The 19,289-nt window shown below is 48.0% G+C and overlaps 1 protein-coding gene across 1 annotated transcript in view; it reads right to left on the bottom strand.

Moving 5' to 3' along the window:
• The window catches only part of LRFN2 (leucine rich repeat and fibronectin type III domain containing 2), a 38,688-nt gene extending 19,686 nt beyond the window's left edge, over positions 1-19,002 (bottom strand). Inside the window, exon 1 of the mRNA XM_063098112.1 lies at positions 17,603-19,002. Within this exon, the coding sequence (XP_062954182.1) occupies positions 17,603-19,002 (1,400 nt within the window). The remainder of the gene's footprint in view (positions 1-17,602) is intronic.
• Positions 19,003-19,289: the final 287 nt, after the last annotated feature.

The following is a 19,289-nucleotide window of genomic DNA, read 5'->3' on the forward strand; positions in this document are numbered from 1 at the left end:
GTGGTGGGTGGGATGCTTCACTTCCCTGTTTCCTCATGGTGGTTCTGACTGACAACAGGCTGATGGTGCTGGGATTGTTAGAATATCAGGCAACTGGGAAGGGGACAGTGTAGAAGAGAATGGGGTCACTGACCTCTATTTTGAACACATTGTCTGTGACCCCAAGGCACCCATATCATTTTTTTTCATCCCAACTCATGTCCTGGGAGGAAGAGGAGTGGCCAGGAGCTCTGTGGAGCAGGATGAGCCTGGGTTTGAATTCTGGTGCTGCCACTTCCTAGCTGGGAGACCTCAGGCAGCTTACCTACCTTCTCTGATCCCCAAGATTCCTAACCCGTAAAGCAAACATATTGTGAAGTATGCATAAAAAAAATGTACTTCACAGGGCCTGGTTTAACAAAGCCTTGCAGTTTCAAATATTGACCTTGCGAAGGACAGGAAATTTTCCCCGGGCTATATAGTCTCTGTTGTAAGATAAAAAATTGTAACACAGCAGGGTTGCTGGCTCAAAGACAGACAGGTTACTGATTGATATGTAAAGATACTAGGAAATTGCTGTAAGAAGAGAATGTTTGCTAAAATCAAGCTTTTGTTAGTGGATCGAATTAATTGCATTATAGAATGTCACCTTACTGAATGTTAGCAGCTTCTATTGTTAAACTTGTTAAACTGTACTTAGCAAAAACCCCACCTATGTTCTCTTCCTGGAACTTCCTGGTCTGGAGAATAAATGCAGGAAGAGAACCCCAATTTGTGGTTAATTTCCCAAATGGAAGGAATGCTTCTATCATGAGGGTTCTGGGAGATTAACCCCTTTTGGGGGCTTCTCACTGCTCAGAAGAGATGGGCTTTGCGTAATCTTTGGCGGCTCCATCACTCAGGGGGAAAGGGGTGACAAATCTGTGGGAGGCAAAGCAAGAACACATCAATACTGCCTGCCTTCCAGGATGGCCAGGAAGGTGCTGGGTGCAGTGAGGAGTGCACAGCAAGTACTCAGGTGTCACCTTCTTATTCATTACTAAAGCCTCAAGGCACAGACTCTGAAGCCGGCCTGCCTGGATTCAAATCCCAGCTGGGACACCCTGAATGAGTTTCCCAACCAATTCATGCTTCAGTTTTCTCATCTGTAAAACCAAGAAAATGCCAGTATCTTCTTTGTCAAGATATTGAAAGAATTAAATGCACTAATGCATGGAACCTACTTAGAACAGTACCTGTCGTGTAATAATTTCTCAGCAGGTCGGCTCTTATTTTCCTTATCATTATTGGAGAAGAAACTACCGGCATTTACTGGGCACTTTTGACCAAATTTCCATCAATTGGCTTTGTGATTTATAATCCACTTACTTCCAACCAAAGATATGAGATGACTTGTAACAGAAAAATTATATAAAAAGACAAGTAAAAATTGTTTAATGTTAATGAAGATCAAAAATCAATAAAAAGACTTGTGCTAGAGGCCCAAGACTCCCAGGACAGTTCATTCTGAGACCCAAGCACTAACTGCAGTTATAAACCGTCCATGACCACAGAGATGCCACACTGCCCTGGGCCACTTTATCTTGGGAACAGTCTAGGGAGGAGGCAGAAAGATGGACTCAGAGCACTGCAAGGGGAGCAGCTTTGTTAGGGTGCCCTGTCTGTGCAGGGCTTGGCACCACAGCAGGCCAGGGCAGGCCGAGGCTGCATTCAGGTCGGGGCTGTGTCTCTTCACTAACTGAGCTTCTACTCGACCTTCTGAGTTTGGTCTTCCAGGAAGCCTTCCCTGATCTCCTTGGGGTAGGTCAGCCCCCCAGGACCTGTTCCCACATATACTCACTGGTAAGTGTCCCTGACCTGACATCAGAAGCATAAAATAAATACTCCTGGATGACTAAAGGTGAAGGCAAGAATGGAGGCAGACAGGAGGGAGGATGTTGAATCTGAAAAAAAGAGCATTAGGTGAGCCATGAGAATTATTTTCAAAATTAAATAAGTATACTATGGAAGAAAAGTTAGTTTTATTCCTGATAAAGATGAAAGTAGAACTAAGGGTAGGAGGTGGAGGGAGATGAATTTTGGGGCCTGTAATAAGGTAAAACTTTTTAGCACATGCCATCCAACAGTGGTGTGAGCCCTTGAAAAAAGCTGGGGGTTGACAGCAGCTTGTTTCTAGAACTTATTCCTGCATGGGGCCAGTCAATATCCCAAGGGGGTGGTGGGAACGATGGGTAACGGACACCATAAGAGTTCATGAAGAAAGGAGAGGGCTGGCCTGGACGACTGAACTGTCCTTTTCTCACTCTGGGATTTTTTCATTCTATGAAGGCAGCAAGAACGAGGCCCATTTTAAAGACAGAAAAACTGAGTCTAAGGGAATTGCAATGAATAAGCAGCTGGATTGGTCCCAAGGACCTTGGAATTTTCCTTCCTCTCCCTGAGCCCCCTCAAGCCCTAGCAATATGTTCACATGGGAGAACTGAGCTTTGAGGTTGCTCATGACCCCCTGCCGCTCCCTCCTGCTGCTGCCAGGATTCCACTCCGTCCTCCATCAAGTCTGCATTCCTGTTGGCCAGTCCCAGAGGAAACCACTTCAGCATCTCCCAGGTTCCTGCCCATTAGAGACAGAAAGAAATGCATGTCTAATAGTGGCATTTCAGGCCCTCTGATCTGTGAAGGAAGTATTTTTGGATGGGGTCCTGTTTCTAGGCCAACTCTAGGCAGGGTTGAGGAGGGTAGGGCTTGGGTCTGAACCCAGGCACTCCTGCTTTCCCGGCTTGGGAGAGGCAGTCCCCACCTCCCTCACTTTTGCTGCAGGCTAGAAGATTCTTTCCAGCCCCTGCACCTGAGGGAAAGGACTGCTGAGCACCACCCAAGCCAAACAGGGAACTTTCAAAGCCTCCCTGTCACACTCAGACCTTCTTCCTAGCGATAATCAAAGCTTGGGGGAGGAGAGCAGAGCAGCCTTGGGAAGCAGCACTTGGCACTGGCTCACATGTGGTGGCATTTTGATGGGTGGTAAAAATATCTCTCTGGTGTTCAGTGCCGGCTGCCACCAATGCCACCATCTCAACTTCCAAGATCCTGTCTCCATGCCCAGTGCTTGGGTTGCCTCCCCACTGTCCACACAGGCCCAGGGGAGATAGAGCACAGGTCACCAAGGTCCTGGTCACCATGACCACCCTTATACCCCACAACTGCCGCCTCCATCGCCACAGCCAGTCACCAGCAAAAATGCACTTCAGAGCCACTAGAGAAGGTGACTCATTGTCAGAAGCACTGCGGCACATGCCTAATGAGCTAATTAAAGTAGAACATAAATAATTACTCCCTATCAGGGTACGAGCGTGCGGGGTAGAGAAGGGTGAGAGGGATGCTGGTGGAGGGGCCGGGCAGCGGCAGCGTGGGATGCTCCACTCTGCACAGGGAAATCGGAAACTCCCGCTCTCCACTCAGGGCTGTGAGCTGGGCTTCAGAGAGGTTCCCAGCCAGGCAGACATAGACCCAAGGACTATGCCAGGAAATTCATCACACATGCCACTTTGTTGCCTACCTGAGTATTTACAGCTCGTTCACATGCCGACACCCTAATCTTCTGTCCAAAGGGAGAGAGATGCAAGGGGTCCTTCTCGCACTTATGGATGTGGACATTCAGGAGCAGGAGGGTCTCCAGACACAGCTAAGACCCCTGCAATAATCCCCAAACTGATTTCCCTGCTGTATATTCTCCAAGCAGCAGCCAGAATCTTCTTGCTTGACCACATCAAGCCACTCTCCTGCTTTTAACCCCCTGAAGCCTCCCATTTCATTCAGAATAACTTGCAAGGCCCACTATGGCCTATGAGGTGCTCTGTGATCCAGCCCTGCCCAGTCACCTAACTCGTTCACTGCCACTCTTCCTCCAGATGCCTCCGAGGCCTGCTGCTTCTCCAACAGGACAAGTGCACCCTGACCTAGGGGCCTTAGCATGTGCTTTTTCCTCTGCCTGGCTCGTTCCCTCACTCCATTTGGGTCTCTGCTCCGATGTCACTCCTGACCACCTGTATAAAACAGTAGTCCTCTGGTCTCTGTTTCTTCACACTGCTTTTTTTTTTTTTTTTTTTGTGCACATTTTTAATTTTTTTGTCTCTCTCCCTCTTAAGAATGTAAGCTCCTTGAAAGCGAGGACTTTGTCTATCTTCTTCCAATGCTGAGGTCTTGACCAGACAATAAATATTTGTTGATTGAATAAATGAGTATCTGATTCCAAACCCACAGTTTTCCTCACCACAGGTAATTCCTCCCTTCAGGGATAGACCCTGTCTCCTCACCACCAACAGAGAAAGCCCAAAGTCAGGACAGAACACCCGTTCCAAGCTCCAGCTCTGCCACTTCCAAGCTGTGGGATCTTGTGAGTCATGTCACCTTCCTATGGCTCAGAGTCCTCATCCATCAAATGGCAACAGTGGATCACACCTCTCAGGGTTAGCGTGAGTACCACATAAAAGAAGGCACAGAACAACTTTATAAGAGTGCCTAGAATGTAGCAAGGGCTCAATAAATACAGCTACTGTGTGTGACGTTCAAGGCCACCCACAGCCTGCCTTCTTCTGACCTCTCTGAACAAACCTACTATTTCCCTAGACCAGCGGTTCCCAAAGTGTGCTCCCTGGACCATCAGCAGCAGCAGCAGTAGCAGGAGCACTGAGAGAATGTATTGGAGATGCAGATTCTCAGACCTCACTCCAGACCTACTGAATCAGAGACTCAGGGGCCTAGAGTTCTGCATTTGTGTGTTAACAAGCCCACCAGGTGATTCTGATTCATGCCGAGGTTTGAGAACCACTGCTCTAGAGATAGCCTTTCAGCCAGGGAAGCCAGGGATGGCAGTTTGAGTTATTGATCTTGTTGCTATGCTCTCTTATAATAAAACAACACATCCACAGCCTTGTCATGGCCTAATGGTGGGTAAAGTGCATTTCTGGTGCCTTGGCTTTGGGCTTAGCCATGTAACTTGCTTTGGCTAATGGAATTTAGCAGGTGTGCTACCAGCAGAGGCTTGACCTTTGCTTCTACAGTTGGGCTTGTCCTGCATTCTGCTATTGCCATGAGAAGAACATACCCTGGATAGCTATTTCCCCTCTACCAGGACTCCAGAATGAGATGCATAGAGGAGTTTCTAAACCGGACCTGGAGCGTGCAGCCAAGCACAGCCCAGCCCAGCCCTGCTGAGACCAGTTCAACCCCAACCAACCTGCACACCCATGACTAGGGCAATTAAATACTAGTAGTTGAAAGCTCCGTAGATTGTGAGGTTGTTTGTTATACAACATTATCGTGGCAGCAGCTGACTAAAACAGCAGGGACCCACACAGGCCCTTGGCTAGGCCTGATCCTTCCTGGCTCTGACTCTTTCTTCATTAATTTCACCTAAAACAGCTATCCCCTCCCTTTTTCCTTCCAAATTTCACCTGTGCCCCAGGATACAGCAGACACTCCTCTTCCTCTGCTCCCAAAAGGCCCCCAGAATCCACTCCTGCCCACCCAGGCATGGGAATTCACTTCAGTTAGCTCACAAAAAAGCTCAAGTGCACAAATTTCACCAAGAAACTTGTTTACATTTTGATCTTTTAAGGGGCTAATCACTAAACTGAAAAGCCCTTAGACTTAGTTCTATGACTAACTAATTACCTGGATAAAAGGCTCAGGATTTGGGAGCTCTCTTCAATGTTTCATTTCCTGACACGCACCTTCCTTATTGTGTAGTAGAAGTTAGTGCCTACATCTGGACCAGCGCTCCCACCCACAGCATCAGCCCCCAGCCCAGAAAGAGTCACCTGTGGAGCCCTCCCCAGTGAGAAAGAGCTCTACTGTGTAAATAGTTAATGCACACGTTCATCCACAGTGCACGTCCATCCACAGTGCACGTCCACATGGCCCTGTTTCACCCTGGGCTGGCACATCACAGTCTGTGGTTTCTGTGATTCTTCCTACTCACCCTCATCCTCTGGGATGCTGAGGATGATGGGCATTAATTTGGCTTCTCATCCTGAATCCTTCCGTCACCCACAGGGTGCCCACTCCCGTCACACACACAATGCCAAACCATAGGCCTAATTGGCAAGAACTCAGACATCCCTCTTTGCTTCTCTGTGTCTCAGTGTCCCCAGCGATGAGAAAAGATCACTCACAGGCTGGCTGCAGCTACCAACTGGCTACTGGTTTCTGGATTGCGGGAAGCGACAGAAAACGTTGGTGACAACGACGACGCTCTTGCCTGTGCAACTGTGTAGGTTGCAAGCCTCCTGTAACTTGCCAGCAGAACACTGATTTTGCTCGGGGACAATGTGCCTAAACAAATGATGCCTTCTTCAGCTTCCCATGTGGATGGGGGAAATACAAAGAAATAGAAGCAGAGGTCCCTGTGGGGGACTTCTGGGGGCTCTGTGAAGGCACCGAATCATCGGGAGGTTGGTGCCTGTCTTAGTTTGGGTTCCCCAGAAGCAGACCTCTGAGGCAAGGATTCAAGTACCAGTAATATATGTGTGACGTGAGCCTAGGAAGAACAGGCGAGGAAATGGGGAGGGAAGTCAACACAGGGCATTTTGCTAAGCAATTCACCACTGTAGGCAATTGGGGCTCAAGCCTACTGGGGAGCTCTGGGAGAGAGCACAGAACATGCCTCAGAGCTGTCCTCCTCCTCCCCCAAGAGGGGGGAAGCTGAGGTAGCAATCCTCCAGCACTCTCTGTCACAGGCTGAGGGCTCTTCCTGGGGACATCAGCTCCCCTGTGGGCTGGGCCTGCCAGAGAAAGTCCCCAGGTAGAGGGTGGCAGCGAGCACAGGAGCAGTGAGTCACGCATGGAGGGTAATGCGACTGACCTGCCTCAGCCCCCGGAGTCCACGCAGCTCCACACCAGCCGTGGACCACCTCCCTCTGGAACTCTTTTACATGACAGAAACAACCCTCAAATTTGGACAAGCCACTGTAGCCAGATCTCTGTTACTAGCTCTTCACACTTTATGAAGATGCTCCTCTTTCATCCGCCTGACATCTCCTTCCAAGTTCCCAACAACCTGTGAGGTAGACAGGCTAGTGAGTAGTATCCGCATTCAGCAGATGAGAAGCCCAAGGCTCAGACCAGGAAAGAGAGGGGAGGTGACAAGAGCCCTGGTCTGAAGCCCCCATTCCATCCTCCTTGTGCTAATCACACAGACTCAGCTAAGGGGTAGAACAATGGCTCCCACGACTAAAATGCACATGGTGCTTTTATTTCCAAAGTGTTTTCACTTGAGTTACAACCCCACAGAGAAGGGATTTTTATTCCAGTGTTAGAGATGAAGCAAAGTCTCAGAGAGGTGAGATGAGTAGTGAGCACGGTAGAGCTGGGATTGCCACCCAGGGCTCCTGGCTCCTGCCCTCACCAGAAGTTTGGAGACCAATCCCCAGCTGTGGATTCACAGACGCCTGGTCTACCAGTGTTGCCCAGACCCCCATCTAACTGGGCACAGTAGCACAAAGGCTAAATGCACATCAGAGTCACTGGAGAGCTTTAAACACTCATGTCCAGGGACCGGCCAAAAAGACTCAGAATCTCTTGATGGGAGGGCCAGCTCCTCAAGGGGAACATCGGTGGGAGGGAACCTTGGGCTTGGGGTCCAAATGCCTGGGTTCCACACTTTCCCCATGCCCAGTCTGCCCCAGGCTGTTATGAGGCTGAAAGGAGCTGTGTCTTGTTAACACACTTGGGAAAGTCTGCTTTCCCAAGACAAGGGTTTGGTGTTGTTCTGATGGCTGCCGCCACCAGCACTGTCCCCCAAGTCCCAGACACTCCTCCCGGCCCAAACCCTCCCTCTGTAAATTTTGTCTGGTGTTTTCCCAGCATGAAATAAACAATATGCCCACCCCCACCTCCAAACCAACCAAACATACATAAAATTAACAGAAAGCAAGAGGGGGAGAATGCCTCATTTCAGGAGTTGGAATCTGTGCTGTAATCCCTTTACTCCTGCTAAACATCTCTATTTTCAGATTTGTCTCCAGCCAGAGCTTTTTGTGAGTGAGGAGAAAATGACAGGTAGAGAAATTAGTCTCCTCTGAACAAATATCCTGAAGGTTTTTGAATCTGAGCTATGTTGCCTCCTTGAGTGGAGCAAGAGGGATAAGATGATGAGATAGCGATATGATTTGTGACACTCCTAGAAAGCACCGTGAAAAATGTCCTCCCTATGCACAAACCTGATGTGGGTTTTGAAATCCCGCCATTAGAGATTCACTCCTTTGGGTCTTTTAAAGCTCCCAGTTGAATTGCAAACATTTCTTTCTTCTTGTTCAAATTCCTTTTATTATTCTTTTTTAACAAATGGCCCCAGGGACAGGGGACCAATGGATAGGGGGCAGGGGGAGGGAGGGAGGGGCTAGTGAGGCCCCGCCCCCCACCCCACCCCATCCATCCCTTTCCCTTTTATATATTTATATCTATACACAAGCCCTGGGGGCTGTGGAGAAAGGGGGACTCCCATAGCATGGTGGGGGCAATCCAGGCTCCTTTTCCCCCCTGGATCCAGGTTCCTCTGCTTGTCAGGAAGGCCCTTCTCAAGAAAGTGGCCCTGTTCACTTCCAAGACTTCGGCCTCCAGCACAGGGCATCTGCTGGTAGAGGTCTATGGGCTAGGTGTGGAAGACTCCACTGTAGGGGGAAGGTGGGGCCCTGAGACAGGAATCGAGGCCAGGGAAAAACTTTCCAGCTGAGGGAGCATGTGATGACCCAGGTCCCCCAAAGTCGCTCTTCAGTTTTCGATAATCCTGGAATGACTTTAGTTCCATTGGGTACAGCTCTGCTCGCCCCAAGCTAGGGGGGAAGGGCTTGTATGAACTGCAAATATTTCTGAAAGGGGTTCCACCTTACACCTTGATCCCTTAAAACCTCATCAGATCATTTTCTGAGAGGTTTACAGCTCTCTTGGTTTTGAGAAATGGAGACCCAAGAGGCAGACTGTGGAATGGTGACAAGAAAAGGGTCCAAGAAGGGAAAGTGGCCAGGCTCCTAGTAACAGTAAGTACCCACTGGTGTTCAGCACTTCATAGTGGGATATGAAGGATGTTCCTTCAAATACATGACCTCATTCAGTCCTCAACACAATCCCGTGAACTATGCAGAAAGGGATATCTGTTCCCATTTTACAGATGAGAAAACAAAGATGGAGAGCAATGAAGTGATTTGGTCCCAGGACTAGTAAAAGATGGAATTGGGGTGAAAACCCAGGTTGTGGAAGTGCTAGCCACCGCCCTCTCTATATTACTGGGGGTGCATTGTTCCTAGCTTAAAAAAAAAACACTGTATTTCCAAGTACTTCTTGCAGAAATGTGTGGCCAATGAAATGGAGTGACAGTTATTGAATGGGGCTTCTGAGAAACCCCCTACTTTTCCTTCCTTCCCTTTTCTTCATCTTTTCTGCTGCATAAAGGGGAGATGTGAAAGCTAGCACTCCAGCAGCCACTTTGTACTATGAGGTGACCTTAAACACAGAAACTGTGAGCTGAGGGTGGCAGGGCAGAAAGATAGAAGGAAATGGGACCATGCTGCCCAGAAAACCAGACCCAAATTTTCTTCCTTTGGACTTGTTTCACATGAGGGACATATAGATCCAATGGGTTTAAGTCATGTTAGGTGACTTTTCTGTACATCCTAATTGCCACCCTAGACTTCTGGCTCCAGATTCATTTTTCTCTGTGATGCCTCCTGCAGCTTTATCACTACACAGTGGCTCACCTGGTGAGGTCTGCAACCCAGAAATTCTTCTCTTGTGCATATTTCTGATAGCTGCTCCAGGGCAACTGTTTCTGAGTGGAACCAAGGTTCTCACTGGCGCCCCTGTTCCCCCTTTACTCCTACACTGATGGAACTTAGAAATGTGGGGAAGCGACCAGAGGTGAGAGAGAAAATTTCTGTAGACTCTCAGGGGGTTACCTCATAATACCCAGAAAGAGAAGGTAAAGTTGGCACCCCTCACCCCAAGTCTCCAGCCTTAGTGAAAGCTCTGGGTCATCAGTGAGATGTGCCCTGCAGCATGGTACATGCCACGGTGGAAAGGGCACTGGATGTGGGAGACTATATTCCTTACTCTTCGCTTTGTGTAACTTTGGGGAATCCACTCAATTTATCTGAGACTTGGTTTCACCATCTATAAAATGGGCACAGTATTAATCATCCCATCCGTCTCCACTTGTGGACGTTAGGTTTCTATAGTCAAATAGTGTGAAGAAATTTTAGGCAGGCCTATTTCAATTGCAGCTCTGACCAAGGAGCTTCCTTTCCTTGCTATCCACCCCAATTTCCTCCTTTATGACTTTCTCTTCCTCTGCCTGTGGGGACTCAACCCACTCTTTTAGGAGAAGCCAGACAGTCTGGGGAGGCAGCTGAGTCAAAGAACCTGCATAGGTGACAGGTCCTGTACCCCATGCCCCTCTCTTCTTAAGGAATAACTGTCCCTTCCAGCTTTTCCCCATGTCCCCAGAGCCTGAAAGGGCAGGTTCATTAGTGAATTTTCCTCCACCCCATGGTGGAGATGGCTGTATTCCCATAGGGAGAGGGCAGAGCTCCACTGAGGTGTGGACTGGTAAGATCCTAATGGGGTGGAAAACTGGCTAAATGTGCCCTCTTGTCCTTTCCCCAGATGGAAGACAGAGCAGCAGTAAAAGATGCACCCATCCCAGCCCTGCAGAATTCAGTAGGGTGGTCCAGTCTACGGAGTGTGCAGGTGTATTTGACAATCATGGAAGAACATGGCATGGAAAAGGGAGTCTGCAGAAGAGAGAGGCGGGGATGGGGTGGCTGTCCTCTTCCCCCACCTCAGGGTGTCTCTTCTCTCCACACGTGGAGATGATGGCAGTGTACTACGCAGCAGGAAGGCAGGGCTACACCTGGCTCATTCTACACTGTGCTCTAGAAGCATGCTTGCTGTTCCTCTGGCGATCCAGCATCACGCCTGGTGACAGACGTTCTTGATGACTCCTAGACACAAGTGTTTGTGAATGTCACTTGGGCTGATAATGACATGCAGGGCACTTAAGTTCCCATGTCACACCAGGGAGGAGACCAAGCTGGGATTGGCTGTTGCTCTCTCCAGGGGGCAGGGAAGCTCCTTCCTTTCTGACTTCCCTCTCGCCACTCTTCTCCCTCCCCTTGTTTACACCTTTCCCCTCTGATACTGTCCCCACTAATGCTAGCCTTTTCCTGAAAGGCCAGGCCCTGGTATTGAGGGATGTAACTGTCAACCCTCCACAGTCACACAGGAAACAGGCCAGGCCCTACTTGTGGACTGTCTGTGTCTGGCATGTCCCAGTTCCTGCCTGGAGGGCTCAGCCCTGTATACTCAGACGGGGTAAATGCTTCGTGAGTTCAGCCAGAACCAATAGATAATTGGGGATCTTATACCTGATAAAAGAGCGAGACACTATTTCATAGCCAAATTCAAATCCTACCTGAGTTATCCATGATTTGGGATTGCCCATGCATCTGCTCTTCTTTCCTGGTGTGTAGACTAGAACCTGATGTTTTTGACACTACTCACAGCTTCCCAGGGCTTCTGGAAAACCTTGGCAAGGTCAATGGTGACTTGTCAGTGACCTGTCAATAACCTGTAACCAGATCTGGTTGGACTCTCTGAGCCTCTGCCAAGGGCCCTGTCTTTGACTTCAGGCCCTGGGGCTCAAATGCCTAAGAGACAGGATACCCTAATCCTGGGGAGTAAGATGACATAGTAGCCCCAGCTGGCAAAAGCAGGTGGATTTAGCAACAGTGAGAGCCATATTGTCTTGATCATGGAATTATGAAAGTCTTAAGTGGATTCATAGACTGTGAGGATCAGAGTCATTTAAGTCAAATGTTTCCACTCTTCCCTGCTCAGTATCCCTGGAATGGAGTCAGTCAGGTTCCACCTGAACTCTTCTGGTATGGGCAGCTCACAAGTTTGTGACAGCCTTTACCTGTTCTGCTGTTGGGCAGCTTCGATGCTCATTTCCAGCCTGTTCAGTTCAGCAAATGTTGACTCAATAGCTGTTGTGGGCCAGGACTTACCAGAGGCTGGGGGTGTGGAGATGGATATGCATGAATGGCATATGCTGGAGAGGAAGATAGATAGAAAGCCAAATCATTTCATAGCCAGATGGAGAGCAATGAAAGAGCTGTGTAAAGCTGTTGCTGTTGGAATTTTGTTCCTATAATTGGCAAGTGCCTAATTCTGTATGTGTGTGTGTTCTGTATGTGTGTGTGTGTGTGTGTGTGTGTGTGTGTGTGTGTGTGTGTGTGTATTTCTTCTGTTCCACCCCAAAATTCCTTGAATAAGTTAAAGGAGCTATGACTTCTTTTCCAAGTCATTTCATCTCCAAGGTAAACTTCACCCATCTCACAGGAGCTTGCAGAATCCCATTCTCATCTGACCCCTGGATGCACTGTAGTTTGTAAACATGACTCCAAAGACTGCCATGCTGGATGAAGCATACTACAGCTACACTCTGACCCACCGGAATGACTCAGTAGAACCATAACCTCCCGTGATCTGAGCATATACATCTGGCACAGCTACAAAGTACAGGAGTCTTTCAACACCTCCATCAGTTTGTAGCCATGGAATCCTTGAGATCAACTACAACTCTGAGCCCATGCATGAAAAATTTCATTCAAGCCAGACTCTCCTCACCTTGAATTTGTGTGTTTGCAATTTATTCTTTGAATCAAAATGAGTATGGACAGACAGATGATGAGACGGATGGTTTTGTGGACATGACACTTTGCCAAGCATGTTTTCTGTGTAGTTATCCATGTTAATAAAGAAACATCGAGCAGTACAGAAATGGGGGCAGACACTGGGGGATAAGACAAAGGCTTTCTAGCATGTTCACATAAGTTTATTAACCAACCTGGTTAGTTTTCCAGATACAAGTCAACTTCACCAGTTTCCATTTCTCCATTTTGTCCTGAAGACATCAAGAGAGTTTGTCAAATGTCCTATACGATAGTGATTTGCTCTGTTTATGGTAGTGACTCACAGCCAGTGGAAACTTTCAAGACATTTCCCAGGTGCATCTGTCCATTTCCCCCAAGGAGGTGTGTGCGGACAAGGTCTAATAGAGAATCACTGTGCAGGGAGGGATGTTTCTGAGCAGTGTTGCCCTTGTGAATGACAAGGAGGCAGATAAAAAGGTTGAGAAGTGCTGGTTGGAGACGAGGTTCAGTAATTCGGCACGATTTGCCCTTAGTGAACCTGTGCTGGGTCTGGATACTTTTCCATACTCACAGCTATCTGTTGAGAAAGTCTTTCTAGAACTTTACAGGGACTTCACTTCCAGACTAGTGCCCTGAGCTTTAGGGAGTTTATTCTTTGAAAAGCAGAATATCTGCCCTGTTTCCATCTTAGACATCTCTCTGTCCGTGCTATCTCAGCATCACTGCCACAGGTTTGCAGACCTCATCCATGTGTTCCTTTAGTCCTGGGATGTGATCCATCAAGGCCTGGGGACCAGAACTCATGCACAGCACTTCGGTGCAAGTCAGCATCCCTCTTCATAGTACAGATGGTCCCAATTTGCAATTTTTCCATTTTACGATGGTGTGAAAGTGATATGCATCCAGTAGAATCTGTACACTGAGAACCCATATGACCATTTTGTCTTTTTATTTTCAGTACAGTATTCAATAAATCACATAAAATATTAAACATTTTACTATAAAATAGGCTTTGTGTTAGGTTATTTTGCCCAACTAATGTAAGTGTTCTGAGCACATTTAAGGTAGACTAGGCTAAGCTATGATGCTCAGCAGGTCTGGTGTATTAAGTGCATTTTTGGCTTAACAGTATTTCCAATTTACAATGGGCTTTTGGGGAAGTAACCCTATCATAAGTCGAGAAGCACCTGCATTGGTCTTGACTTTACCAGGTTGAGGCTGTAAACACACAGGCCACCTGGATTCAGATTCTGTCTCTGCTACCTAACCCCTGTATAAAACCTTGGGCAGGTTTCCTATATGTAAAGTATAATCATAGTTTTTATCTCCTGGGATTTTGTGAGAGTTAGTACACCTTAAACCCTTAGGATAGTGCCAGCACAAGTAATTCTCAGTGCAGATTCATACTGTTATTGCTGCTGTTCTCCTTGCTAGGGAAGGTGCAGGCTGCAAGGCTTTGCCTCTGGTCTCCTCCCATTGCAACCTCTTCCCAGCCAGCGTTTTTTGTTCTTGCTGCCAACTGGACTCAAAGCCCTTTTTGGCTGCCTTTGGCTCTCCGTGTATACCACGTGCTCCTCTTTAATATCCCTCTTCAGATACAGGCCTTTCTTCCTGTCTTTCATACACCTTCCTGTTAAAATCTGAGTGTGGCAGAGAGCCACTGCGCAGCCGCTGCTGCTGAGTTTTCTTTTTTATGGGACAATTCATTCTCTAAAAATCTAGTTACTTTCTTACAGTCTCCTATTTCTCTTAAGCCACATTCCCTTTTAGGACAGTGAGCAGCATGACCACAGCAGTTGAGTCTGGGCACTGAAGCCAGAGGCCTGAGTTTAAATCACAGCCTGTGCTCTTTCTGGTGATGTGATCTTGGGAGAGTTTTTCTTTTTTCTTTTTTTTTTTTTAATTCTCATGGCCTTATACTTTTTGGTATGTCCAGGAGGATTAAATGAGATACTACCTGTAAAGCTAGGCATCGGACACACAGTAAGCTTGCAGTAATGTTGGCTAGTGATTTCCATTACTATTATTTGGATACAGACTCATACTTACCTTTTCCTCAAAAATTTTGGAAATCTGTCTTCTCAAAGAAAAGACTGAATTGTGTGTCTAGCCTTTCTCTTCCCTTTCCTTCCACAGGATGGCAGACAAGATAATGGTCTTATGTTACACTACTATTACTCTCACTCTACTACGATTACTGATAATAATAACCTGTATTCCCTGAGTGCTTATTATGTGCCCGCACTATTTGGAGAACTTCCCATGCTGTATCTCTTCTAATCTTCATGGTTAAGTAGAAGTCACCATTGCTACCCGCATTTTTTATTCCAAGGTTTCTGATGCTTCCATCTTATTTATATTATGTTCATAAACCTAGTGTCCTCGAGTTTTAATCACCAAAAAAGCAATTTGAATTCCCCCTTTGAATGACTCTGTAGGAGCACAGTCCCACGCCCTCCCCCTCCCCAGTATTTTCAAGACCCCCAGGGAGGGGCACCATTCTGGGGACCTTAGCGCGTGACTGCCTTGATGCCGACATCTCTCTCCTCTCACAGACTGCGTTTCCCTCACCCCACTCCCGTGCAAGCCTCAGAGCTGGTAGCTTTTCACCTTTATTCTTTTTACCAAAGTCCAGACCATACAATAAATTCATGAGTGAAGAAATACACTTATTTTCAAAAGGTCAACCTCACAAGTTATGAAAGAAATACACATTAAAATGAATTCCATTTCTCACCTCTCAAATTGGCAAAGATGAAAGTAATTATATATTCAATATTGGCAAAGGTGCAGGCAAAATGGGCACTGTGGCAAAGGCACATAATCTTTATAGGTTACTTATAAATACATAATGTATTTCCACTAGTGAGAGGATAAATAAGTATTTATATGTAACATATAAGATTATAATTTACTTGTTAAACCAGTAATTGAACTCCTAGGAAAATATGCTAAGGAAATCATTGAAGTTGCACAAATATATTTATGTATAAAAATATCCATCACTGTGTTACTTTCAATACTGAAAAATGGGAAACAACCTGAATGTCCAACAATAGAAGATTGGTTAAATAAATTATGGTACTGCCAAATGAAGCATTTTAAAACCATGGAAACTAAGCTAGCTATAATGTTGAGTGGAAAGAACTGAGATACAAAAATATACACCAGATTGATCATAAATATCATTTTGAATTGATACAAAACTGAGAGGCACTTTCCAAATGCCTCTGGTTAGCTTTAAATGGTGAGATTTCAGGTAATTTTTATTTTCCTCTTTATAATCTTCCCTACTTTCCAAATTTTCTACAAAGACTATGACTTTTATGATTACAAAACACTTGTGCATATACATATATTTAATTATATATCTCTGTCTTTATATTTCTATGTATGTGTACATGCATGTGTTTAAATTCTAACCCTGCTGCTTCTCCATACTGAGATGTGATACTGCCACCCAGACAAGCCCAGCAGGTGCCAGGTGAGGGGAGCTCCCTGGCTCCACTCCAGTCTCCAAGTGCACACCCCCTGGGTCACATGGACTCTATTCTTCCTCACGTGCTCTCCTCCCCCACAGCTTCCCATCCTGAGACTCATCAACTCAGAAAGTCAGAGCTGGAAGAAACCTCAGTGATAGATCAGGGTTCCTGACCTCTTTTGCACCGTGGACCCCTAGGCTGTAGTCTAGTGAAATCTATGGAATCCCTTCTCAGAATAATCACTTTACATGCATAAAATAAAGCAGAGAATTTCGAAGGACACCATGCATTCCTTGAGTGGTAAGATTCTAGGCCATATCCCTCATGTTTCCTTTAAACTGAGGCTGGCATGAGAAGGGGACTCATCTGTGGTCAGCAGTCCCAGCCCCCTGGGCTCTACCTACCACTCTGTGACCTCCTTCCTCCCTCTCAGTGACTTATGCAATTCCATTGCAGCTTTCCACTCTACCAGGCCTAGGAAAACACCCCTTGATCTTCACAGCAACTTGACAAGGTCAACATCACTGTCTCCACTTCCAGATGCGGAGACTGAGTACCAGAGGGCTCAGCACAGGTGGGCATGATGACCTCACCTCTAAGACCCATGGGGCTCACATGAGCTGGTCTGAGTCAATCAGAGCTCAATTGGGAAAGGGACACTCTCCTCCCTCTGGGGCTGCTTAGCGAACCAGGCAGAGGTCTTCCAGAGTAAAGAGACTGCCTGAGGGTGAAGCCAACCCATAGGAAACTGAGTGTGGGGGAGGTAAGAAACTGAGAATGCAGGCGTTTGTGGGGGCCCTTGATCAAGCTGAGCCTGAAGCAGATTTCTGACTTTTCAATTACATGAGCCAACACATTACCTGTCCTTTTTTATTTTCTTTTTTAAAACCAATTTGACTTAATTACCTGCAACCAAGTGTCCAAATTAAGCCAAGTATGGATTATACCCATTTTAGAGATGAAAAAACTGAGACAGGTCAAGGGAATTAAATGACTAGTAAGTGGCAAGACATGATTTGAACCCACTCTTTCTGACTTCAAAGCCTTAACTGTGACTGCATACAAGTCCAGGAAAAGGCCAAATGCCTTTCTCCTTGGGGGAATCTGAGCCTTTGTTCTTATATATCCTCCAGCAGGGCTCAAGACAGAAAGTTCAGAGGCTCACAGCCATGTGACCACCTACAAAATCCACCCTCCTAGGAGGTGTGGTCCTTCTACACACACCTCTTCTGGCTGCCCATGTGTGGGTTCCTTTTTTCTTAAACTTGTAGTTGATGTTCCTTCCACCTCCTCTTACCTGTGTAAATGGTGATTTGCCCAGGATGCCCATAGGTACCTCTGGGGAGGAGGGTATAGGTGGGAACAGCTTACACACCTCCCTATCCCTCCTTCCCCAGCCAGACATCTTTCCCGCCTTTGCCACAGCCGCTGGCTCACCTGTAGATCAGGACCTCATCGTCAGAGCAGTTGTACTGCAGCTGGTACATCTTCACCCGGGGCGCTGACTTGCTGACTGACCACTTGACCACAGCCGAGGTGGTGGTCACATCAGACACAAGCACAGCCCGTTCTGGGGGGCTTTGGGGAGGCTCTCCGCCCCCACTGCCTCCACCTCCCCGGCTGGTCTTGCTGGAGCCCGTGATGTCTGAGAGGCGGGACTTGGGGGGTACGGTGCGGCTGGTGCTGTTGCTGAGGTGTGGCAGCTGGACAATGGAGACCTCCACCGTGGCTGTGGCCTCTCCGGCGGCGTTGGCAGCAATGCAGGTGAAGGCACCGCTGTCCTGAGATGTGGTGATGAGAATATCCAGGGTGCCATTTTCATACACAGCTGTCCTTGAGGAGTTCCCCACCAGACGGTCATCAGGGGCTACCCAGTGGATAAGGGGGCTGGGGTCCCCGATGGCCTTGCATTTGAGCGTGGCTGCCTGGCCCTCCAGAACCAGCAGCTTGTGTGTGTGCTGCGTGATGAGCGGCGGCTCGCACACAAACTCCTCCTCACGCACGTGCCAGAAGTAGCGCCCCTTGAGGCCCCCCGGGGAGCCACAGGTCTCCAGGTCATCATCCCGCTCGAGCCTCCGCAGCCAGAGAAGCTCGCAATTGCAGTGCAGAGGGTTCCCCCCAAAACTAAAGGACAAGGGTGGGGCAAAGGGCGTGGCAGTAAGAGCAGAAGCCTGGGAGCGGGCGAAGATGGGGTCTGGGGGCAACTTCTGCAGCCGGTTGGAGGTGAGGTCCAGGCGGGCCAGTTTCTGCAGGTCAGCAAAGGTGCCCTCGGCGATGTGGTCCAGCAGGTTGTGGTCCAGGCTCAGCTGGTGGAGGTTGACCATGCGCCGCACGGAGTCCCAGGGCAGGCCGTGGAGATTGTTGTAGGAGAGGTCCAGGTCTTCTAGCGTCAGCAGGAAGTCCTCGAAGGCCTCGTCGGCAATGCCACCCAGCTGGTTATTGTTCACGATGAGGTGCTGAAGGTTGACCAGGCCCCGCAGAGTGTCCTCCCCAAGGCTGGGCAGCCTATTGCTGTCGAGGTGCAGGGAGCGGAGGCTCTCGAGGTCCAGGAAGGAGAAGGGCTGGATGTGGCTGATGGTGTTCCTGGACAAGGTCAGGTCCACCAGCCCTGTCATGTTGGCGAAGTCCTGGCGGCCAATGTGGATGATGAAATTGCCACCCAGGCGCAGCTCCACCGTCCGCCGGTCGATGTCGGGGGGCACAAACAGCAGCCCCTTGGAGGGGCATAGGGTCCCCAGTGACTCAGACAGGTTCTGGCAGACACAATACTTGGGACAGGCGTCGACCACAGCAAACGCCATGCCAAACGCCAGCAGTCCACCAAGCAGGGTCTCCATGGTCTGGTCATTCAGGCCGTGGTGCCTGGAAGGGAGGGACACAAAGTCAAGATCAGGAGGCGATTTCCTAATGCTTTCACCCAGAGCCTCCTCTCTCTCACTAACCCACTGCCTTAGGCATGTGCTCATGCAAGCTCTAATCTCTTCTATCTGTCCCCTAATTCAGTTCAACTTTTTCTTTTTTCCTCAGTTCTTAATTTACTCACTGTGTTTATAGACTATCTCCTATCTCCCCACTAGAATGTCAGCTCCATGAGGACAGATACTTGTGTCTGTTTTATTAATAG

The sequence above is a fragment of the Cynocephalus volans genome, chromosome 5 (assembly GCF_027409185.1).
Source record: "Cynocephalus volans isolate mCynVol1 chromosome 5, mCynVol1.pri, whole genome shotgun sequence".
In the NCBI taxonomy this organism is placed as follows: Eukaryota; Metazoa; Chordata; class Mammalia; order Dermoptera; family Cynocephalidae; genus Cynocephalus; species Cynocephalus volans.